The sequence below is a fragment of the Schistosoma mansoni genome, chromosome 1 (assembly GCF_000237925.1).
Source record: "Schistosoma mansoni strain Puerto Rico chromosome 1, complete genome".
In the NCBI taxonomy this organism is placed as follows: Eukaryota; Metazoa; Platyhelminthes; class Trematoda; order Strigeidida; family Schistosomatidae; genus Schistosoma; species Schistosoma mansoni.
In genome coordinates, this window is record NC_031495.1 from 51,819,698 (window position 1) to 51,843,093 (window position 23,396).

General features: G+C 36.4%; 1 protein-coding gene across 1 annotated transcript; it reads left to right on the plus strand.

Annotated features, from left to right (window-relative positions):
- Positions 1-4,236: 4,236 nt before the first annotated feature.
- Smp_172070 (putative immunoglobulin domain superfamily (sensory guidance protein)) lies at positions 4,237-22,856 on the plus strand (the record flags this gene model as incomplete). Its single annotated transcript, XM_018794794.1, has 15 exons — positions 4,237-4,288; positions 4,327-4,565; positions 5,899-5,995; positions 6,031-6,165; positions 7,741-8,004; positions 8,449-8,666; positions 10,108-10,261; positions 11,559-11,725; positions 15,585-15,834; positions 16,846-17,054; positions 18,048-18,276; positions 18,400-18,513; positions 20,217-20,298; positions 21,870-21,973; positions 22,344-22,856. The coding sequence occupies 15 exons, from the start codon at positions 4,237-4,239 to the stop codon at positions 22,451-22,453; spliced, it is 2,424 nt and encodes an 807-aa protein (XP_018649171.1). The 3' UTR covers positions 22,454-22,856.
- Between the last annotated feature and the right edge of the window lie 540 nt (positions 22,857-23,396).

Genomic DNA, 23,396 nt, shown 5'->3' on the forward strand with positions numbered 1-23,396 from the left:
ACCCAGTTGTAGCATATAATCAAACTCGGCCCTAGCGATTTTGAGCTTATCTGGTGCTAGTCTCCTGGGTTTTGCAAAAACCGGTGCACCTTCGGTTTTGATAGTGTGACTTACTTTTAGTTTGTCTTTAGAAGGCTGTGGGTTTGGTTTAGTTAAGTTTGGAAATTCCGCGAGTATATCTTGGAATTTCGCTGTTGTTACTGGAGGAGTTTGAATCAAGTTAAGAGAGCTGATGTGACTTTCTTTGCCTTTTGTGTAATACGAAGTTTCTTTTAGTGTTAATCGCCGTTTCTTGGTGTCAACTAGAAATTCGTACCTCTCTAGAAAGTCCATCCCCAGTATTGCCAGACCTAAGTCGGCTACCGTGAAAACCCAAGGGAATCGCCTCCTGAACCCCAAATCTAGGGTTAAGTTTTTCCGCCCAAATGTCGCAATTTTAGTTTTATTTGCAGCTTGAAGTGTAATTGATGTTTCTCGACTAATCTCAGTTTTATTTTGAGGGATGATGCTAAGAGCAGCGCCAGTATCCACCAAGAAATTCAAGCCAGAGTTTCTGTCTCTAACATAAAACAAGCGACTGTTTAGGCGCCCCTCCTCAGTCGTCGCGACCTGGGGAGGGGTTACTCGTTTCCCGCTGTCTTAGAATTATGCTTAGGCCAGGCGCATGGTTGCATGCACTTGGTTGAGTTGACACCAAACTTCCAGTGGTACCAACAAAACTGCCCAGGTTGTCTGGACATTTGTGACCTGTTTTGTGACTTGGATCGTGGTCGTTGTGGTGACCTGCTCCTGTTTCTATGACCCATTTGCATTCTGGTGACAGCCTCAGTGAGACTCTTAACACTCGCAATGAGTCCTTCTATGACGGGGTCTTTTGCTGATTCTACTTTTTGTGTGTGATTTATTGTGCCTGGTCCAGTTGGAGGACCTCTCTCCATTATTCTATCGGCCATACGCGCTAAATGAGATAATGAGGTTTCAGGATCTTGTGCATCCAAACAGTGTTGGACGTAGCATGGGAGAGCTTGTATCCATCCTTGTTTTAGGACTGCTTCACCCACCGTGTTATCACCCATTAACACTTGGAGGTGACGCAAAAACTGTGACGGCGACCGATCACCTAGTGTTTCACCTTGAAAAAGTCTTTGGATTCTTTGACTATCTGATAATGATAAACGGTTTATTATCTCTCGTCTTAAGATGGTGTATGGTTGTGGTGATGGTGGATCTAAAATCAAGTCACGGACTTCTTTGGCAACTGAAGGAGGAAGGATAGAACACAAGTCTCTATAGCGAATCCCTTCAGATTTGGTATTGTGTCTTGTGAAATAATGCTCTAGTTGAGCAAACCACAACTCAGGATCACTACGATCAAATTCTGGAAGTCGGGATTTCGTAGTTATAACAGTGTCTATCACCACTGGTGACAAATCCTCCAGATTATGGGTTTCTATTGAGTCTGACATGAGGTATGTGACAAATATAGCAATAAAGTTAGCACGAAAAATGGTTACTATAACACGAATAACTTAAGATAATACGGAATAAACTAGTTATATACTCAACTTAGTTTACGGATAATCAGGTCTACTTTGATTAAGTAAAAAAAAAATTAATAACAGAAATGAGGTTAAATTGTGTTCAAAAAGGGCTCACCACTTTCGTGCCTATAGGTAACCCTCGTGCTATTGATAGAAGGAACCAGAGAAGTAGTGAATAGGTCTTTATTTCGATCTTCGCACAGTCACAGTGGAGCGTGGGATTATCTGTTCAGACAAACAAAGGCTCTCAACATTCAATATAAGATAATAGGGAATGTAACGCTTACAAAAAGTAAGGAAGTGAATGAATACTTGAACAATACTGTTTTAGCATATGCTTGGTTGTTTGGGGTCAACTCTTAACCAACCAACCTGAGCTGTTACAGATCCTCTTGAAGTGCAGGTATATCCTCTTGGTTGAGTATCTCTCTCCAACGTTTCACATCATCAGTAAAAATGATTAAGTCAGATGATAACTGTTCTGGAAGATCGCTTATATAAATCAAGAAAAGAAGAGGTCCTAGTACTGAACCCTGTAGGACCCCACTAGGACATTCCATAGCCTGAGAGAAGGTGAAGTTAACACCGTCCTTAAAATGCCGGTTTTTCAGATACGAAGCGAGGCAATCAAGTAAGGGTGATTTGATACCCAATCGTTTGGGCTTGTTGATAAGACAAATATGCTTGACCCTATCAAAAACTTTTTAGAAATCAAGGTGAAGGATGTCAACCTTCCCCTTGCAATCAAGGATGCTTGTTCATCTGTCCACCGCAGTCAGCAGGTTGGTTATACAATAGTGGCCCTCCCTGGAGCCGTGCTGTTGGGGTGGAAAGAAGTTTAAGGATGATAAATAGTCGTCTATGCCGTCGCATATTGGGGACTCCATAATTTTTGAAGGTATAGAGAGAAGCGATACAGGTCGGTAGCTTGAAGGTTCGCTTCGTCGACCCTCCTTGAAAATTGGTGTAATATGAGGCAGCTTTCAAACTTCTGGTAATGTGCCTTGGCTTAACTAGAATGAGAACATCACACTAGGTGGTGTTGCCAACATTGAAGCCGCTTCCCTCAGTATGGCAGAAGGAACCATATCCGGACCAGGAGGTGTCCTTGTTCAGTTGCAGCAGTCTCCGATACACCATATCAGCGCTCAGATTTACTTTGGAAAGTCATGTGAAGTTTCAGGTGAAGCTTTCATCGATATAGTTAACGTCGGTTGGTTGAAATGCCCGAGAGTACTGTTCAGCCGGAAGGTTAACGACGTCAATGTCGTTATTGGCCAGGCCATTGGGACCTAGCAGTCGTGAAACTCCGGTTTTGACTTGGTAAAGAGAGTCTGTATGATGGAATAAGCCTTTCGGATTGGAGACAAATTTATCGGTAAGCTTTATCTGGTACCGAAGCCTGTCTTCTCTTATTGCCTTTGTGTATATGTTCTTTGTATGCTTGTACTGCTTGTATGCGCCGTTGTTACCAGTTCGTTTGTATTCCGCCCAACGATGTTTTTTACGGCTTAGCAAACCAAGAGTGTTGCTCTTGATGATTTTACGTTGCTTGTGGATTTTGGGGACCGTTAGCGGAACAGACTGCCTTGTAGCACGTGAGATCGTGTGCAGTAAGAAATCCCAATCAACATCCACCTAAGGTTGGGGGTGAGCAACCCAATCCACCTGCTTTAGAATATCCTGTAAAGCTGATATATTCTTACTTACTTACTCACGTCTGTTACTCCCAATGGGGCATAGGCCGCCGACCAGCATTCTCCAACCCACTCTGTCCTGAGCCTTCCTTTATAGTTCTATCCAATTTTTGTTCATTCTTCTCATCTCCGTCTCCATTTGTCGACGTAATGTGTTCTTTGGTCTTCCTCTTCTCCTTTGGCCCTCAAGATTCCACGTGAGGGCTTGCCATTCAGAATATGACTGAGTCCGAGACGAGTAGAGCGGGTTAATCCCTCCAGCATTGGATTGTGATACTCGATGTCAGCAATGGGCTTCCTGTAGATGACCCCAAATAGACACCTCGAGGTGGTACACAGTCTCACTGAGCACCATACGGATTCATCAAGATTAATAAACTGTTGGTTATGCACTTGGTGTACTCCCAGGCAAGATCATAAGTATAGGGTTCCTCCTCCTGCCATTCCTGTTTTTCTGTCATTGCGAAGCAAAGACATCCCAGGTATTTCTAACTCCCGATCCGTAGATTGAGAAAATATCCATGTTTCAGATATTCCTATCAGATGAGCTTTATTAACATTACTGAGTTCATGCAACTCACCCATTTTATTAGGTAAACTCGCGGCGTTCATATATTTCTGTAGTAATCGTTTGTGCCGTACGATCTTCAAAGCAGCCAAAGTACCTAAATAAGACGAAAGGGTAATCCACGTTAGCCACTGACCGTAAGGTTGGACTTCGATGTTAACTGGTTGGTCTAACACGAGTACACTCTTAATCATTCGATACAGACAGTCTACTGTGGTGATCAACAAACTGATGGATATTCTTTGAAATACAACTTATCAATATTAATAAAAACAGTATAGAATCAACATAAAGTCATTATCTTTTTTTTACCATAGTTGTGTTGGGAACGGTCAAAATATTTAGTCGGCATGTTATTATTGCTGTAATTCAACCTTCACTTGCGGCGGTTATTCAGAGCCATTAAGAAGGCCTTGTGCCTTTCCGTTTCATGATGTTGCTCGTGCTTTGGTTGATTGTATTTGTCTTTGGTACACCATATGGTAATTAAAAGACCATCATTTGAAAATTTTTTTTTAAGGTGCATCCACTAGAGAACAATACTTGCAATTCATCCCTGTTAATGGAGTTAGACATGACACCTATTTCTATGAACATCCTGGTCTGAGAAATCTCATTGAAATAGATGCCACTATTAAACAGCAGGTTCGTATCAGGATTGTCGAACATCTGAACGAGCTTCCTGTGCTAAGAATCCATTGCATTGTTGCTCCACTCGATTCGACTCATGAACTCGTCTCCGCTTACTTATGTCGCAGGGTAATTTACCATTTCGAATTATTAATTTAATGTGATGTAGAATTTATTAGCGTTCATATTCTAACCGTGTTTGTTTGTGTTTGTGGCTGAATTGTAAATATATGAGGTGTCTGATTTCCATCCCGGTTTATGTACTAGCTGTCAACCGTATATTGTATGCTAGGAAGCACAAGTTAACCATGAGATATGCTAATAATCAGCTTTTTATGTATTTTAAATAAGTTTAGCTCCTTAAAAAAGACCGTGTGTCATAATTGCTACCTTTTTTTCTTGTTACAGTCTTCTGTCTACTCTGCTTATTCCGTTTCTCATGTTCATTATCTAACATGCCCTACAGAATCTCTAGGACTGTTCACTCAGACATAAGTTGCACGTTACCTTGGCTGAATACGATTTTTTTTAACAATTTCCTGTCAAATTTTCTGAGCTGTAGATGTGCGTAGTAAAATTAGTCAGAATTGATTACAACTTGAACGGTTCTTTTACATGAATTTTGATTATATTGCAGATAGTTGGGGTTTTTGACTATCGTTAGTCCTAAAACTGCTTCTGAGTACTGTAGGTCTTTACAGTTTATGGTTCCCTGCATACGAAAGCTGAGTTTAGTTTACTCCAAATAACAGCACAAGCTTACTAACATTAACAAATGTATTAGGATTAATATCAAGAAAAAGAAATCAGCTTCAAGGTCGTTGCACTCAGGAGTTGGAATTGAGGTTTTCATTAAGAACTGATACCAGCAATAATGTAAACTTTCTATAATCCATATCCCATTTCTTAGTCCTGGGATTATAACTCGTTCACTTGTCTTTTCTATTTTCCTGACAGGATAAAACAGGTTAAGACATCAAGGTCGTTCGACAGTACTATCATGTCCACCCTATATTAAATAAATAAACATTCGAGTGAGTAAAAGCTCAACGGACTCCAAATTATGTGGTCTACTAATCTGTTGTTTTGAATTAGTCTTGGTACATAGTTTAGTTGGTAAACCAATCTTTTTAGTGTTGAGTGCTTCATGTATTTTAGAAGTCTAATAAGTAATTCTTGATATACCGTCGACCAATTCATGACACCTATAGGAATACTAACTATTTGTGTCAGGTAATTTCCTCGATCATATTTTGAAAAAACCAAGCGTACTGTACTGTTCCCCCCGCGTCTTGTTACTTTTGTAAATATGGCTTTCAAAAGTAAGTCACAGAAATGTTCCTCTTACTTGGTCATCGTTATTTTATATTTGGAAGTGTTCTGACCTGTGCGCATTTGTTTACCTAGCTTTGATTTCTGTGCTATTTTGTTGATGAACCACTTATTTTGTGGATTCTTCTAGAAGTCTACGCACGATTCAGATGAATGCATTGATCCTAAGACAAGAAATGTTATTTTCGGCCGGGTTGAGTTTAGTGCTAATGGCAATAGATCTGCAGGTATTTGTTTATTGGGTGTTAACTATTTGTTACAGGCTACACGTTTTCTTCTAGGCTGCCTGTTAAAGATGAACTGCTTGACGGCTTTTACTTCTGCAAGTATCATAACCGAAATGGAGAGCTAATTTCAAATTTTATTGAAATACAGGATGCGTATTACTATCACAAACGTAAGTCTCGTTCTACCAATTTAGTCCGAGTAGTATTTTATTGTTTATGGTAAGTCAAATATCAAGTGGTTATTCATAGTATACAAAATGCGGTAAATATTAGTCCAAATTGTCACGACACATAACACAGGTTGAAGAAATTGTCAAAGGAATAACAATGTTTATGATAGTAAAAAAATTACACATTAATCATTTAGTTATAATCAACATAGACAACATAGTGCATCGGCAAAAGTTACTGCGCCTCGTCAGTACCGCGAAACGAAACTAACAAAATGAATCGAGGAAAAGTTCGGAAGACGTTAGGATCCAAAGGAATGCGGTCCGAAAAGGGGTCAATCCGATGGACAAAAGTACAAAACAATGTTGAAGACAAAGAATAAATCCATCTCTTTCACTGCGACTAATTTTCAGTTGTGTTAATCAAAAATTGGAACTAGCAAATGTAGTTCGAATCAAAGTAAAATAGAATAAAACGTATGAAATAATATCAAAATAAGTTTCAGAGAAAGGCAAGCCATAAATAAATCTGCACTATTGCTGCTAATTTAAAGTTATCCCACTTAAGGTTTCCAACCATTGATTAGTATCACTTTTTTCCAATGTGGTTAGTAGTCTCATCTTAGAATAAACGGACTTCCATCCATACAGATGCGATCACCTAATTGCCCCACATGTGACTCAATCGGTAAGTATATGTTTGTGCACTCGACTTTTAAGTACAATTTGGGACCTAGTGATGTTAACCCGGTTGGTCGGACCGACAAAATGGAGCGGGATTGGAATCTGCAATCTGCTGGTTGAAAACCAACCCCTTTAACCACACAACCATTTCTTCACACCAAAATTCAGGTAGTCAGGTATAACCAGTAATCTTTATACAACTAGTACCCATAAACGTCATTTGACTATGAAGTCAGCCCTTTAATCATAGTGCTTAAATCTTCCAAACTTAACATTAAGGAAGTTGAGTGGGAGACTCACAACAAAGAGCAAACATTATTGCTGTTGCTAAGCCAGCTTTTCGAAATGCAGTATCCTCAGTCTCCGATATCTGATTTTCTTGGCACGTATAGTACCAAAAGTTTAGACATTCTAGATCTATATCCACTACGAATAAGTTATTAGTTCAATATTACTAATATAAGTCACATTTCAGTGCTCTAGTACGAGCACGCTTCCATCTGTTAATCGGTGAATGTAGAAATACATAGAACTAGGATACCTTAAGCTAAGTTTGAAAATAGGAATTTCATGAATGTATTTATGCTACTCAATAAAACCAAAATTATTTTCACCCGAAGGAGGCCTGTCATAATCTCTGGTTAACTGTAAAAAATAACTACCTTTGTCAAAGTAGAAACAGTTTATGGGATTTTGTTGGTTCAGTAATCTGCCTCGACAGAGCCCCCAAGTATGAGTAATCCAAACAAACGACATCTACGTAAACAATGTGATCAGTGCAGATCACTGTACGGCTTTCGTTAGTCATACATCATGTTTCATCCTCTTATTTTCATTCCTAAAAGTGCTTTTGACAATTTCTTGCCTTATATTTTCCTGCCATATTCATAGGTATGGTTAGACGACCTGTAAAGCAAACTGAGTATTTGCCACCTTTATCTATCAATGATCTTCCCTTGAGTCTGGAATGTGGACAAACTAAAGTATCTGAGGCGTTACCAAGTTGGGCTGATGCAGCATTCCCCAGTCCATTTATGTGGTCATTTTGTGATGTAGACAGTCCTGATGGTATACAATCTGCTGGCTGCATGCGTAGAGTCCGTCAAACATCCATTCATGTTACAAATTATTTCGAAAGTTATGTCTCTCCGAATGGTAAGCTTCATCCCTTTTTACTTATGTTGTGGACTATTATAAAAATAGCTCTTATTTTCTTTCTTATTGACTAGAAATTTGTAGACTGAAACGGGCATTCATTAGGGTTAACTTATTTGTGAGTTTATGACGCCTAAATAAACATAAGAATAAATTATAGCTATAAGAAGAAAATAGCCAACTAACGAATTTTCTGCCCGTCTACAAATCGAGGTTGATTCAGTTGCTAAAGAGTACACTAGCAGACTACTAATTAAACTATATCTTACTAGGTAAATAACATTCATCTAGCAGAATTTTACGATTTACCCATATTCACCTTTGTAATATTTGAAAAAAGGAATAGATAATCTCTTTGATTTGGTTTCTTATGTATAAATTAATTAATTAGCTTTTATTTCCCTATCAGCCACTTAAGATTGATTGTATTCCTTTCTCCATCAGGTACTTTGGTATTATACAAGCGCACAGCGTCAGCTTGGAAAGACATGGGTTTGGTGTGCTGGAGCCACTTGGATTCCTCAGCTGTTTATTCTACCTATTTTGGTGGTTCAAATGAGCGGCCTAAATTGTTGACTTATGACTCCAATATACCATTCATTGGTAGTGGAATTACTGTGTTATCACCCCTCACACAAAGGATTACTGTTCGAATTGGACCAGTGAGTATAGGGCATGTATTCTTATATCCACTAGTTTATATTCTGACAGCATGTGCCTAGCAATTCATATTTATGTGACTTGTTTGTAATATTTTTCACTGAATATTTACGGTGGTCGGTGCGACTGCATCGATGACAGTAGTTGTAATGTATATTTCGGACTAGCTTCTCTTTTTCTCAACTTTATGCTACGTAACTCAGTCATACTTTAAACGACCTAACAAAGATCAGTGATTAAGGAAGTTTTTTGCTTCACTACAAGATAAACATCAAACTTATAACATTTCACAAAAGTGGGAAATCATTACCAGTTTTGTGTACTTTTAGTGGAACTAGACACATAAACAATTCAAGTTTATTAGTTTGTTGGTTCAAGTTACCACGCCCCATCACATATAGACAGGGTGACTGGAATTCAAAAAGAGGGAAGTAAATGTTTTAGGTAATTGTAATCATCACATTAGTAAATAAGCAAAATCAAAATCAAAAGACAACTCAACACGAGAAATAGAAAAGTATCAATTCGTTCAATATTAGTTACATAAAGAACAGATCCAGTCATGTATCATTTCCTACGAAAATATGAGACGAAGAATAGTGTTTTAACTCAGTAACCTACCACATACTAGTATGTGTAGCAGGCATTCATGTATCCTGTGAGATATCATATTGCTTATTTATTCAGTAAAGCACTATCTGTTTGAATTAAAAACCAAGTCAGAAAGTTACCCAAAACCGGTATAACTGAATACAAATCGTTACGTACAATACCAGTATAAAATGCTCTGAAAATGGTAGCAAACCATATTTCGTAATGTGATTCTTTTATGGAATAGAATTTTAATTATTTGGTGAGACCAATTTTCGATTATTAAAATAAATGAGTAAAATGCTAGTTGACTGGCGGTGCCCAATGATAAGAAGCGTTGCAAAGTGATGGTGGCCCAGGCGGACTAAATATTGTCTTAAGCCTCCTGCCATGATGTTAGGCTTATATACTAAATAATGGCACAAAAAAATGAAATAATAAAATGTAATAAGTGATTGGAGAGAATCAGTTTATAAGTTATTTACTCTTCAATTAATTAAGGTCTAAATATTAGTCTAATTCACGGGCGTGATATCAGATACTTATTTAAAAAAGTGTATATGGGTAGTATACATGCTCATAAGTCACTTTAATGTGCAATTAGTTGATGTACAAAGACCCTCGCAAGTCACTAGTCAGCTAATGGACTTACGTTTTGACTGATTGACCTAATATCTGACCTCCATATCAATCGTTTTTACAGGCGATCGGGACTTTCCTATAATATAAAGGTCTCTGACACATATTTATGTCAATATTTTCCTTTACGTCACCGAGAATCTTTAAGTTTATGTGTCGCTATTAGTCTGATAAAATCCCCACTTCAAACCCTTTCATTTCTTAAAATTGTAGCAAACTGGTCTCAAGTTAATGACTAAATATCGATCTAATCCAGAGCACACGATTGTCAAATGGACCAAAGACGGCAAAAGAATTCCATCTAATTTTCCAGGACATAATGATTATCTATTAAAGTTTCCTGATTTCATCCGCCGAGAGCACTCTGGTATGTTTCAAGGCTTTTTTTGTGATGAATGATTGCTAGTTGTTTATTATATTCAGTTTGTTTGTTTATGTTCCAATTGTCCAAAACTGGTAAATCTATTGGAATGAAATTAGGCTAATGTTTTGGGAAGGATTACTTATTCAAGTAGTTTTATTAATTAGTTTTCTAATTTTTCCATATGGTCTTACCTCTCATTAGTTGTTTTGTCAGGTTATTACGAAATTGTTTTACTCTCACAGGGATTATTCAAGTTTCTGTATCTGTTTTTATGTTTCGTTTCCTAGTTGATGTTAATGTACTTGGATGGTTTTCAACATTTTTTATACTTACTGAACATAGTACTACTTTTCATAGGGATAAATTTGGCTTTTGATTGACCATGTTGTATTGATATTATTTTAATAGTCTACGGATCGATTGGAAGCAATCTTTCTGATACATCAGCGATCGAACAGGAAAATATCGTGAAAAAAGTCAGGAAAAGGCGATTCTATGAGACGTAATATGGGATTACACTAACTTATGTATTGTACAGCCAAATTTTTAACAGTAGATGTTAACAACTTCCTATAAATATAAACATTTGATTCTTGAGTAAAGGTTTGAAAGGACATCCGAGGGACTTAAGCGTGTGAAGTGTAATTAACAATGTATCGAGCATATCTCCAACCATCACGATAACCTAAGACAATACATTCAGAAGTGCTTCATTCTATCTATATTTTCACACGCAATAGCTTAATTTAGTTTCGTTGGTCAGCATCTTTAGTAACTAAGTATGAAAAAGATTTTAAGACATATGTTATTTGAACTTCATTCGTCACTTACCATATTATGATTTTTTTTTGAGGCTGTCTAAATATACTAATAGTTATGATGTTAGCCTGTCCAATAACCAGATTCTTACTAATTTACTAACAGCTTTTGTTTGGACAGTTACTTAATCTTTTCTACCTACTTATTGTTTCGTTTTAATCTCATATTCACTCCTGTATGTATGTACGTATCTGTTTTTATACTTCATCCACTAAATTTATACTCAAGCGAAAGACAATCAAACGCTTGCCGTTCATGTATAAAGTTAGATTTGTTTACTTGATTGCCACTAGTTCCCTCAGTCTTATTTTTGATAAGCTAACTTCTCTGCTTCTGTTTCCTTCTATCGATCTGGTAAGTATATTCAAAGTCATGCAAAGTTGATTTTCCTTTGAATTAAAATTAAACACTGTTAACTATCTTTGTGGAAACATACAAAATAGTCGTTGTATTATTTGTTGTTTTTGCTTGTTTTCTTAAGGGACTTACAATTTACTTGTGGAAAATGGATATGATCAAGTTAATTTTCAGTTCTTAGTGAGTGTGGTTGGTCCACCTGAAGTTATACGTGCTCCTCCACCTTTACTTTTAGTAATGGAGGGAGAAAATGTTACATTTAGCTGTCAGTTGGATTCGTTTATAACGGAGGTAATTTACTTACGATATATGTTCTTTTATGTAGAATAATTCATACTTAAGGTCTTAACTATAGAACTGTTTTTATTGTGTTAGCATTTGTGTATCCATCATATTTTATGCCGACTTTACGGGTAGAACAACATTTTTTGAACACGAGGTAAAATCTTTATTTAGATATTGGTAAATCGTTAACATAGAGTAATAATCTTATATAAAGTTGGTTTTCTTTCGTGCAGCTGTTGGGCACTAGTAGTACAGTCATTTGATTATGAATACAGTGGTCTTGAGTGCTGTTAGAGGTATGAGGGCAGTTATCACTTCCCGGTTGCCCACACCGTGGAAGGGTTCTTCTAGAGGTACCTGAAAAAGAAATTGGGTTAGAAGTGGTCTTAATGACCTGAGAGCGTGACCGCAGTGCCCAAGGGACAACTGCTTGAGGTCGGTCACACACGACCTTTTTGTGGGTAGTTTTTGTGTTAGCTCCGTTCTTTAAAAGACCATACCGCCGGAGACGGAAATCCGTGGGATAAGGCGAGGTGTGCATTTTTAGGGTCGACCTTTTCTAACCCCCCCTCCTTGTGGGATGGCAGCATCGCTGTCATGCTGGTTGTCTGAAGGAAGCACCTTACTACTGTCACACTTCTGTATAGTCAGCAGTACAACTTCGCCTTCGGACCCTGGGTTTGCTGCTGTTAGTCTTACCGCTCTTCAACCGAGCTGTCTGGCGTGGTAGGACCTTGAGGAACGATTGTTCCAGCCAGTATAGCTCGATTGGTTCATCACGATAGGCAAGCCCGACCACCACATCAAGGTAGCAGCAACGGTCGTGCTTGAAGTCACTAACTTCTAGTCTGAGCCATGTTGGCAGATGCAGACTACCTTGTTGGGGTCTACGTGACTATCGTAACCAATGGTTGGAGACTCTAGGTGACATGGCTCAGAATCGATCACAATGGCGTAGGTGTATACACTCTTTATCTTCCCTTAAACCTTAAGATTAAAATTGCTTCATAACGTTCTTTCTTCCTATACTATATCCTTATATACAACCTATCTTTTATATACTACCACCACTGAATTAACTATTTCTATAAATCCGGTGTTCATCTTGTTGTGCTAACGAGGTATGGCAACTGGGACCGATGCATATGTGTGCCTGGTCCTACGTTGTAGCTAACTGACTGACAGTCATTTGACTCATCTTTTTCTTTATTTGAACATATAGACATTGGTACAAGGGGGGCACCAAATACATATGCATCACACAATAACAATAATGTTGTGAAGAAATAGGTAATGTAAAGTGTATAAAATAGAAAGAACAACAACGAGCAGAAATTAGTGTATGAGAGTGAAATAATAATAATAATGGGAGAAGCAGTTCAGTTAGCAAAGATACAACTAGAAGGAATTCTTTCAGTTAAAGAGATTACGTTCACTTTTATGAAGAAAGTAAAAGTCATATCAGGATCGCCACTGTTTTCTATTCTGAGCCATTTTTGATAACATCTCCAGCCCAGTGTTGCACCATCTTTAGGACCACAACCGGGGAGTCGTGAAAGACCAATAGAAGCCAGTACTGTACAACTTTCTTTCAAACCAAAACACCATGTCATAGACTGACCACCTCTTCTGTTTTTCCAACCAGTCTCAATGTCGGCAAATAGTGCACGACGTGGAATTTTCTGGGATGACATTCGTAAGACATATCCAAGTCACCGAAGTCAATGTCTCAAAATGATAAAACCAATTGAATTATTGTCGCTGTGCCTGAACACACAATGCCTAACCTGTGCATTACTAACGTGGTGTTGCCACTGGATGTCGGCGACCCTTCGGAGACAACGATGATCAAGCATAGCGCGTACTCAAGGTCTAGAAGTCTTTCTCCAGGCAACAGATCCCCACCACCATTACCTACATTCATCAGAGCTGTTTCGAGAACGTCATCGATGGCAAAGTTGTAGGGGGATGGTGATTTGTAAGGAACCTGTAGAAACCCAGTGGTTATAAGCGGGACATTTCACAAAGCCGTAGGCGACTTAACTCGCCATTTTCATGACATCATGCAACTGCAGCCAATGCTCGTCTATGCTGTTCAGTGGGCTGGTAGGTAGCCCTGAACCTAGCTCGGTTTGATATTTAGTCGCATCAGAAGCTGCAACCAATTTACTGGCATCGATTCGTTTAGGACGATGGATTTGTCGGCCACAAACAAGAGGGTGATCAGAGTCCAGATAGGTACTCCGAAAGGAGCAGCAGTCTTTTACACAACCACGCCAGTGGTAGCTAATCGCGATGTGAACAAACTGAGTCCAGGCTTGAGATGCAGAGAGAGAACGCCAGGTGGCACATCTGCGATGACTGTGCTGGTAGTCAGTGCTAGCCAGTAACAGGTTGTAGTCTGTGCAAAGTTGTAGTAGCCGGTCATCGTTATCTGACCTGCGACCGATAAGTCCCCACCGACTACCCAAACAACTCCCTTCTGTGCCTAGCCGCTCGACCTGAGCATTCAAGTCTCCGTCTAATACTACAATATCTGTCGAATGTACTTTCTATAGAAGAACAGATAACTTGTGATAAAACTCATTCTTAGTCACATCCGAGCTGCAATCTGTCGTAGCGTAGGCGTAGATGGCGAAAAGATATCGTTTCTCATACTGATTTCCCCTCACTTTGATGGAACTTTCTAATTTAACAGAAAATAACCGACGTTAATGAGGTTCAGTCGATCAGTGTTGCCTCAACCCTAGCACTTAGTGATGCACCGACCCCGGCAAGACCAGATAAAGATACCAGGATAAACATACGTGAAACAAGCTTTTTGAAGCGACAGATGAAGAGCGAGTTTGTATTACTTAACTATAGTCTTGAGTATGGGTCTCGGATTGGCAAGAGACATTGATATTGAGACTTTGTAAAGACATTCCCAACCGTATCTGTTGTCCGATCTGCAGTAGTGTGTGGATGTTGAAGGAGGCCAGTTTGAATGATATACGTGGTTCAAATATAAAATACACAAAATAAGAGTAAAAGCGGTAGATAATTGAGGTAGTATAGAAGAAATGAAAAAGGATGTTACCAAATGATTGTGAATACGATTCAAGAGTAATTTTAACAATAGTAATTCTCATTCAATTTGTTTGTGGGCTAAGATACTGCTTGGGTGCCCAAACTGAAGCAGGTGATTTTCTCAAATGGCCACACCTTAAGTTTCTTTCTTAAAGGTCTAATCCATAAAACAGTGGAGCAAAGTTAGGAGATGCGGTCTCATGGTAACCGGTGACTAACAATAGGTTCACACACCATTTGTCCCCTCATGATACTGCGGCCCATATGTACAAATGGTTTGGAATTAGGGTTTTCCAACTCTCCCAGGTGGATCCTCCTTACCTACCAAATTGGTCAAAGCACCGGACATTCGCTTTTCGTCCTCTCAATTTCGTAAACAACAACCCCTCTACTAGAATGCATTGAGTAAGACTTCCCTGGTATTGACGTGGTATACACGAAGCCATGTGAGAGCATTTGGAGAAGGAAAGTAGACTCTCCCCACCCTCAGCTCTTACGTATTAGACAATTAAAATCAGAATTTCCTTGTAGTCCAGTTATATTGGTTCTAACTCTTCGATAGGTGTACCATATAGTCAGATTATTGAACTTACTAATCGTGTTTTTCATACTCTGATCCCAGTAATTGTCAGCCTTAATTGGGAATTTCCTTTACCATGCAATGTAATTTTCTTTTTCATTGTATAAGTATTTTATATATACCTAGAAAACTGACCATTACATATAAAATTTCTGTGTATAAATCACTCTCAACTGTTGAATTGATTTTTATGATGATTGTTTTGTTGTTTTTTAGTCTTTAGAAATCAATGGCCTACCTTATCAACCGAATCCTACTAATTTTCGCACTGAACTAAGAGATCAATATCCGTACTTAAAAGATGCTTTGATACAACCATTGCAAAGAAATGGTCATATTTTAACATATTCAGCCTATAATTTGCTGTTTACACCTGGTAGTAAAATTGGACCAACTCATACTGTCAGCTTGGTTGGGAAAAATGAATATGGCTTGGCTCGAGTATCTACTCTTGTCAGAGTACTACGTAAGATACAGATGTTGTTGATGTGTTTTCACTATTGTTTCGATTATATGTGTGTATGCATGCTTCTTCTATTCACTTAGACAATACAAAATTCCGAAAGTATCATAGTTTCGGAAAAATCGTTTCTTGATTTGGTTGACAGCAATCGTCGTCTCTTATCCAGAATTCTTATAAGGGCGAGTGAAAAAGGGCTCAGATTAATAAGGGCGACCATCAAAATGGTAACCATTAGTAAGGGGCACTATCGAAAAGGCGCATATTAATCGAGGTGATCATTTTTAGTGGCGTAAAATATCTATTCAATTCACTCTCTGCCCTACGATCAATCATAAAGGGAGTTTTCCAAACGTCTAATGAAGAGTCTACTTTCAACAAATATTGCAATTCGAATTTAGTAACAAACTGTTATTTGTATTACCCTAGTCATGTTATCTCGTATATCCAGTGCTTCCAGGTTTTCCATGGTGGTCTAGCTTCAATTGACCCATGATTTCAACTATGAAAATTTTTTATATACTTGGATGAGTGGTACCGATAAGTTAGCTAAAGCTTCTATACCACCTAACACAATGTTTATTTTAGGAAAGTCTTCCCCAACTTAAAAAAAATTGTTCATTCATCATTTCTTTATTGAAATGACAGGTAAACAAACCGTATAATACAAGTTTCTTCTACGTATCCCTGAATAAAACTAGCTGACTAGTTACTATACTTAGATTGACATTATTGTTTTAGGACTGAAACTAAAATCAGTAGAGTAAACCTAAAACCCACTAGTTTTGAGTCGAATGATTGAGTTGTTACCACATCGCTCTGCACGTCTATTGAATTCTCCAAACTATGATGCGATAAGATCTGATAATCAATTACAGTAATTTAATGTGGAAAGTGATTAAAGATTAATGACTCAAATTTTCATCTCAAATTAGTTTAAACGCTATTCTTATACATTCGGATCTTACGGCAGTGAAGTCATTTTATTAATTACTTTTTATTTATTATCTATTTTAGCCCGAATAAATATCTTAAATGCTCCAAAGGATTACTCATGTACTACCGATTGCTTAAACTCTGTTTCACATACATTCGATTGTGTTATCGATACGGATCCTTATCAGTCTACTTACTTTGTACAAACATGGGAATTGAATGGTATTTCTGTGTCGAAAATGACAAAAGATTATCAACAGTCGAAATTTATTAAAACAGAAGGCACAAAAGTAGGTGAATTAATTCAGTAATGTTTATAATTGTTTTGATAGAGAGATAATTGTTTATCCATTGTTATAAGCTTTAAGCATAGTCCACAAAAACTAACTGTAAGGCTAGTGAAATACCCACCCAACTTAAGTGGCTAGTGGAAGTAAGAAGTAATTGGCCACTGAACGTAGATTTACAGATACAACTAACTATTTACTTCGTGATTTCCTTCCTATCACTGATGTCTACTTTAGATTTACTAAGTATACATGCTTGTAATGAATTGCGTTGAATAAAGTATTAACTATCATCTAGTTCTCCATTACTGGTTATGAATTGAGTATCTGATATAGCGTGATCATATCTGTGTAAAGCGCATCAATCGAGTATCCAGTTTAATGGTGTCAAAATCTCTCACCGGTCATAATATCGTATTCTAATACTGTTTCGTGAGAAAAGATAAATATTTTCTATTCTGTCGATGTATCGTAAACAAATCATATTTTGTGTAGATATCAGAAATAATTGTTGCTAATCGGACACTTTAATTCGTTTCCTATGTATACATAAATGAAAAATCAACTTTCTTTTCTGAAAAATTGACCGTTAGAACTAGACGTTTTGGGTTTTATTAATATTAGTAAATGTGAAAGGATTTCAACTCCATTTATGACGGTCGCTATTTTTCTGGTTGTAATATATATTTTTATTAAACAATTGCAGATTATTTTCTTTCAATATCCTAACAGCTTTGACAGTTGGCTTACCATTCAGCATTTACCATGACTGTCTGGATTTTCAAATATTTTGTTTTCCTATACGACGTTCAACCTACATTAACAAGTATTCATCACCTTCGATTGTTGGAATGTTGTTTTGCGTTAAAACAGAAGAAAAATATCGTGTTATAGATACTTATATTTTTTAAGAGAAAATTAAATTATGACTTTAATAATTTATTAATGTATGGTTTATATAGATAAAATTGTATACATATTTGTTCTTTTATTTAGTTGATAATTACACCTGTTGATGATCCGTCCTTAACTGTATTGTTTCGAAAAGTGAATGTGACATGTCGTTGGCGTATCTTTTATCCACATGTGACCTCTCGTATTGCAGATCTGGATACCAGACTTTTAGAACCGGATATGAAGGTGTATGACTCTCATGATGATGTAAAAATCCATCCACTTATGACAGCAGCATTGGATCTACAAGTGGATCATGATCCAACTCCTGGTTAGTTGGCACTTCCTTTTATTCTTCTCTTTCTTCTAAAATGCCCATTATTATTATTGGATATTCTCGTTTCCTTCACATGTTTCCTTACACATTTTTTTTCACTATCCTTTTCCTATATAGCATCAGCTAACATATCTTGGATAACAGCTGTGATTATCGGTATCCTTGTTATAATTGCGATCGGAGTTCTAACTGCTTGTTTGGTCATGAGATTCCGTGGAGAAACTTATATGCGTAAGTTTATACTCGATGAGGGTATGTAATGTGTATAATATTCTAGTATGTTATTCATCGGAGACTATGAATACTGCTAACACTTGCTATGACTTTAATTCTTCGATTGGGGTTTCAGAGTCTCTGAAACGCTTACTAAGTCTGAAGGTTTGAGAACAGTTTCTTCATGTATAGTTATCAAGTCATTGTAGGCTTCTTATTCTTCATGTGTATGAGTTAACGTTTTTCCCATGTGTAATCGCAAATGCGCTGTTCACTGGACTTCGCACGCTAGTTGGCAGACCGTAGACCACTGTTATGACAGATTGGATTGTACTATTGTAATCCATAGACTGAATATGTTCACGTATTCCACTGATAAGATTTTGTATAAACAGGAGGAATTTGTATTCAGTTTTTCTATATCGTCGTCCTGTTAGGCACTACTAACATCCGACTCCATGTTGGTACAAGTAGTATATCTTACTAATTTAAAATAATTGAATAATTTTAAGATTTTACAATTTTACCTTAAATGTGCATAAGATACAAGTGTGTTTTAGAGCCTTCTTAATTTTAAGAACGATCTTGAAACTTCAACATTTATTTATTCCTTACCGCCTATATATTATACAATGATTCAAGGATTCATTGTTTTTTCCCACCTTCACATTATTTTAATTATTGATACTGATTACCTGACTTTAATTCCATTTTGTAGATCTTTGTGTTATATACAATGAAGTGTTTATTGATGTCCATAACTTGTGTTAATTTATTTGTTATTCATTTACTCTGAAGAGGCGTCTTACATCAAGTCACAAAACGTCAGAAATACAAATTTTCTACTCATTGGGATATAACAAAAATACATATTTATTTTTCTTTCCAAAGTTTAAATAAATTGAAATGATTAAGTACGTATTCAGAAGAGCATCTAGCTTTATCAGTAATCGTATACGGAATTCCTCAATCTCTTAAAAATGCTTAGAATTTAACTCTGTTAAGCAGATGAATCTGATGATTATGGACTTGGAATATCTTCATTCGATTGTCATTTAGTTCTCGATCACTATACTTAATTGAAAAAAATCAATGTCCGTCTCCGACTCCCAACGCATTATGTTCTTTAGTCTACTACTTTTCCGTTTCCCTTTAGAATTTCAAGTTGGCACTTGCTTCATGATGCAGTTAAGTAATTTCTGCGATGTATGTCATATCCAATTCCATAGTCTTTTCCTAATTTATTCAGTTAGAAGTTGGTTTGTTCTCTCCCACAGTAGGTTGTTGCTGATGTTATCCGACCAATAAACATTGAGCATCTTGTGTAGAAAATCTTTTATAGTTACTTGTATCTTTTCGATCATGGTTGTAGTGGTATTCCAATTTTCAGTTCTGTACAGTAGAACTGTCTTGGTGTTTGTATTGAAGATTGGACTTCCATGCTGGTTGACAGTTGTTTTGAGACTGTAGGAATACTGCATTTGCTTTGCTAATCCTCGCCTTTACATCCACATCATATCCTCCTTGTTTGTTTTATATAGCACTGACAGTGTGATGCCTCTGCTGAGATCTTTATCCGGATTTGGAAACCTTGTAGTTTGCTTTATATTTTATATTTCTAATATCCAGTATTACTGCCACTTATAGTACATTAGTTCATTGTACTTATTTCATTTATAAATATAACTTTCATCTGGATTGTAATTTACTTATTTCTTCAGTGGATCGTGAAGAACGTGCTCTTGGAAATGATCCAGAAAAAGAACTACGTGAAAAAGAAGCATTTCAAACTTATGAAAGAGCGTAAGTTTTCTATTTTTTCCTCCGAATAATGTTTCTGTTCAGTTTCAATAGTACTAATGAATTTAGTGGAAATTGTAGATTTTACAGACTGCAACGTATTTTCACATGTTTTTTTTAAAAAAACTACTCTGGAAAATGTAATTTCTTTCCATTGATAAGTGTCTGAATCTATTCGATACAATGAAGAAAGTAATATGCAAATGATTAAATTTCACTATATATATGGTCGATCATGATGGAGCACCGGGGTTATCGTTGAGTGTCAGATGATTCCTTGACTAATGTGGCTAAACAGATATTGATAGCTCAAAGAGTATAGCCTTAAACACTAGATGGATAGATAAAACCACTGTCCAGCTAACTACATTTTTTAATACCAAATTTGTCATCTGTTTTCTTGTAGCAAATTCTTTATGTTATTTATTTATTGTCTAGAGTCACTTCACATTGTAGATTCTCAAACTCCAGTCATATCAGCTCTCTTGAACTATTTTGCTAGGAACGTACTAACAAGTATACACATGATGTAATCCCATTTGAAGAGAAAGTTGACAAACTGAACACCTTTACTTCCTGATTAACAATAGAAGATTGTGATATGCCTTTCTTTACTTTTAAACGCGGAAAGTTTCCTTCAGGACTGATCTATGTCGCTTTTGTTACCCATAAGAATCGGACCAGCCGAAGAATTTAACCGTTTGACTTATTTTAGAAGTTTCATCAGCCATGTTACGTCGGTGTTTGACAAAACATAGAAATAAATACAGAGACGTTTTTTGGTTTTCACTAGATTGCATCATTTGTAGCGCAGTTGAGATGTCATTCTGCTTCTCAAATAATGAGCACTTTGTAATTAAAACCCCCTGTTTTACTTTATGGCTGTTGTGAAATATGGTCTTTGAAAGTATTTGATATGCACAGGTATCAAGCTTTTGATTACAGATATCTTCGAAGCATTACTCACATGTACTGGAGTCTCACTGTGATTTATGATGAAATTAGACTTAGGGTTCTGTGTAGAAATACCAGAACGATCAATAATGTAAAAGTAGCCATTGGGGTGGTTATGAAAAATGTAACCCGAGTCCCACTCACCTCTTACATCTTATGCCGAAGTCTGATGGGGATTAGTAAAGTATTATATTGCAGGAATACCTGAAGCAACCAATTTAGCACATAGTATCAGCCAATTAGGTTATTGACTATTGAAATAAGCATTTTTGTTTGTACTCGAGTCGACCTAAAGCCCACCCTATCTGTTTTAGTTTGAGAAGCTAAGTAGTATTCATCCTCCTAACAAACGTTGCTGATCCCCTACATAATTTTACGCGGTTAATCAATCTCTTTATTATTTTAAAACTCTTTGGACAATGCGTTAAATAGCGGTACGTGTTTCATTTTTAACTTTAATAAATTATTATCCTTAGTGCACTTTTGAAGTTAAGTATAATTTTTATTGTTTACTCTCAAAGGTTTGTAAGCAGTCGATAGAAATCTATTTTAAGCAGTTGCTATGTAGGCATGTGTTTCGATAAATTTCTAACCAAACTTAATCGGTTATTTTGTTTTAGAGAAGAACCGCCACTTCGAGGCAGTCGTTGTTCATTAAATGATGACAGTGCTGAAATTGGCAGTGATGGAGATGGTGAACTTGACGATTATAATCTTGATCCTGGTAAGTTGCTATAAACTTCTGTTTTCTACTCTCATATTATTCAATTGGTTGTTTATTTAGTCAGTTAATTAGGCGAGAGTACTACTCCTTAATTGATTTTGATAAATTCACTACTCTAAAGATAAGGCTGCTTTTCAGTTTAGTCGTTTTGACATGTATTTCAAACATTTAACTCAGAGTTTATTATTAGTAACAGTGAATAAAAACTCGATTCCCTCGTGTTTTGTCAGTTAACCAAATTACCATCGGTTTTAACATTTCAGCTTAGAAAAAACTAAGCTGTGCATAATGATCTAATACTTAATAATTTACATATTTTCTTCATGATCAAACTGTGTTGCGTCTTCTTTTTTATTTTTAAATGTAATAGGTAAATTCAATGAAGAAGGCTCTTTCATTGGGGAATATGCAACAGAGAGGCACAAAGGCCCATCAAATCGTTTACCAACTCTTGATCGAAACTACAATCCAACAGTTTAGATAAAGTAACACAATTCTTGCCAATTTTCCCGTCCAATTTTTATTTGTTAACTAAAAGTTAAAATTTTTGATTTTTACCACATCAAATTGAGGAAATAAATTCTTGAAATTAACCAAGTGGTAAACAAGCAGATTATCCCTTAACTTTTTTTTCTCACCAGTAAATCAAAATATTCCTCATTCCCTTGAAATTCACAATTTAAGAGATCTAACTCATTGAGTTAACTTAATTTGTTTCATTTTGTGTACTTACACTCTTTTTTTTATTGTTTAATGTTTCCCATCTGGTTTGAAAATGGGGAATGTTCTTTAATCTTACCTTTTCTTTTTACGAAAAATAATTCCCTCTTTTGTTTGCTTTCTTGCTCTTCTTCTTTCCTCTTGCCGAATCTCACTGTTATCTCCTTGTTGTCGGGTCTGTTTTCTTTTATCATATATTTTTTTCAAAAAAAAATATTGAAAAAAAGAGCAAAAGCTTACATCAGTATATTCAAAAAATAACGCATCAGCTAGTCCTAGGATTCTTTTGTTTGCTTGTTAGAAAATAAAAACAAGTGCATTATTTTTACCAATTTACACAGCTGCTGTTTTATGATAAACACAACGAAAAAGACAATTTGTGTTTATTGTTTTGTTTTCTTTTCCTCAATTATATGTATATCATTTAACTGCTGTTCAAAATGCTTTTATCTGAATGATTTTTTTTATACTGTAGGACTTATTAATATTATTGTTCATCTATTGTATTAAACTATTTATGTCTATAAATGTACTGTTTTTATAATTGTTTGTCATTATTAGTTGTATTTAATCGTTGTCTTTACTATATTATTACTTGTTAATTGTATCTGGACTATTGTGCATTATTGTAATGTATTACATTAATGCTTCCTTTCTATGTATACGTTATTTGGTTTAAACAATGTTCTAATGTTGACCATTT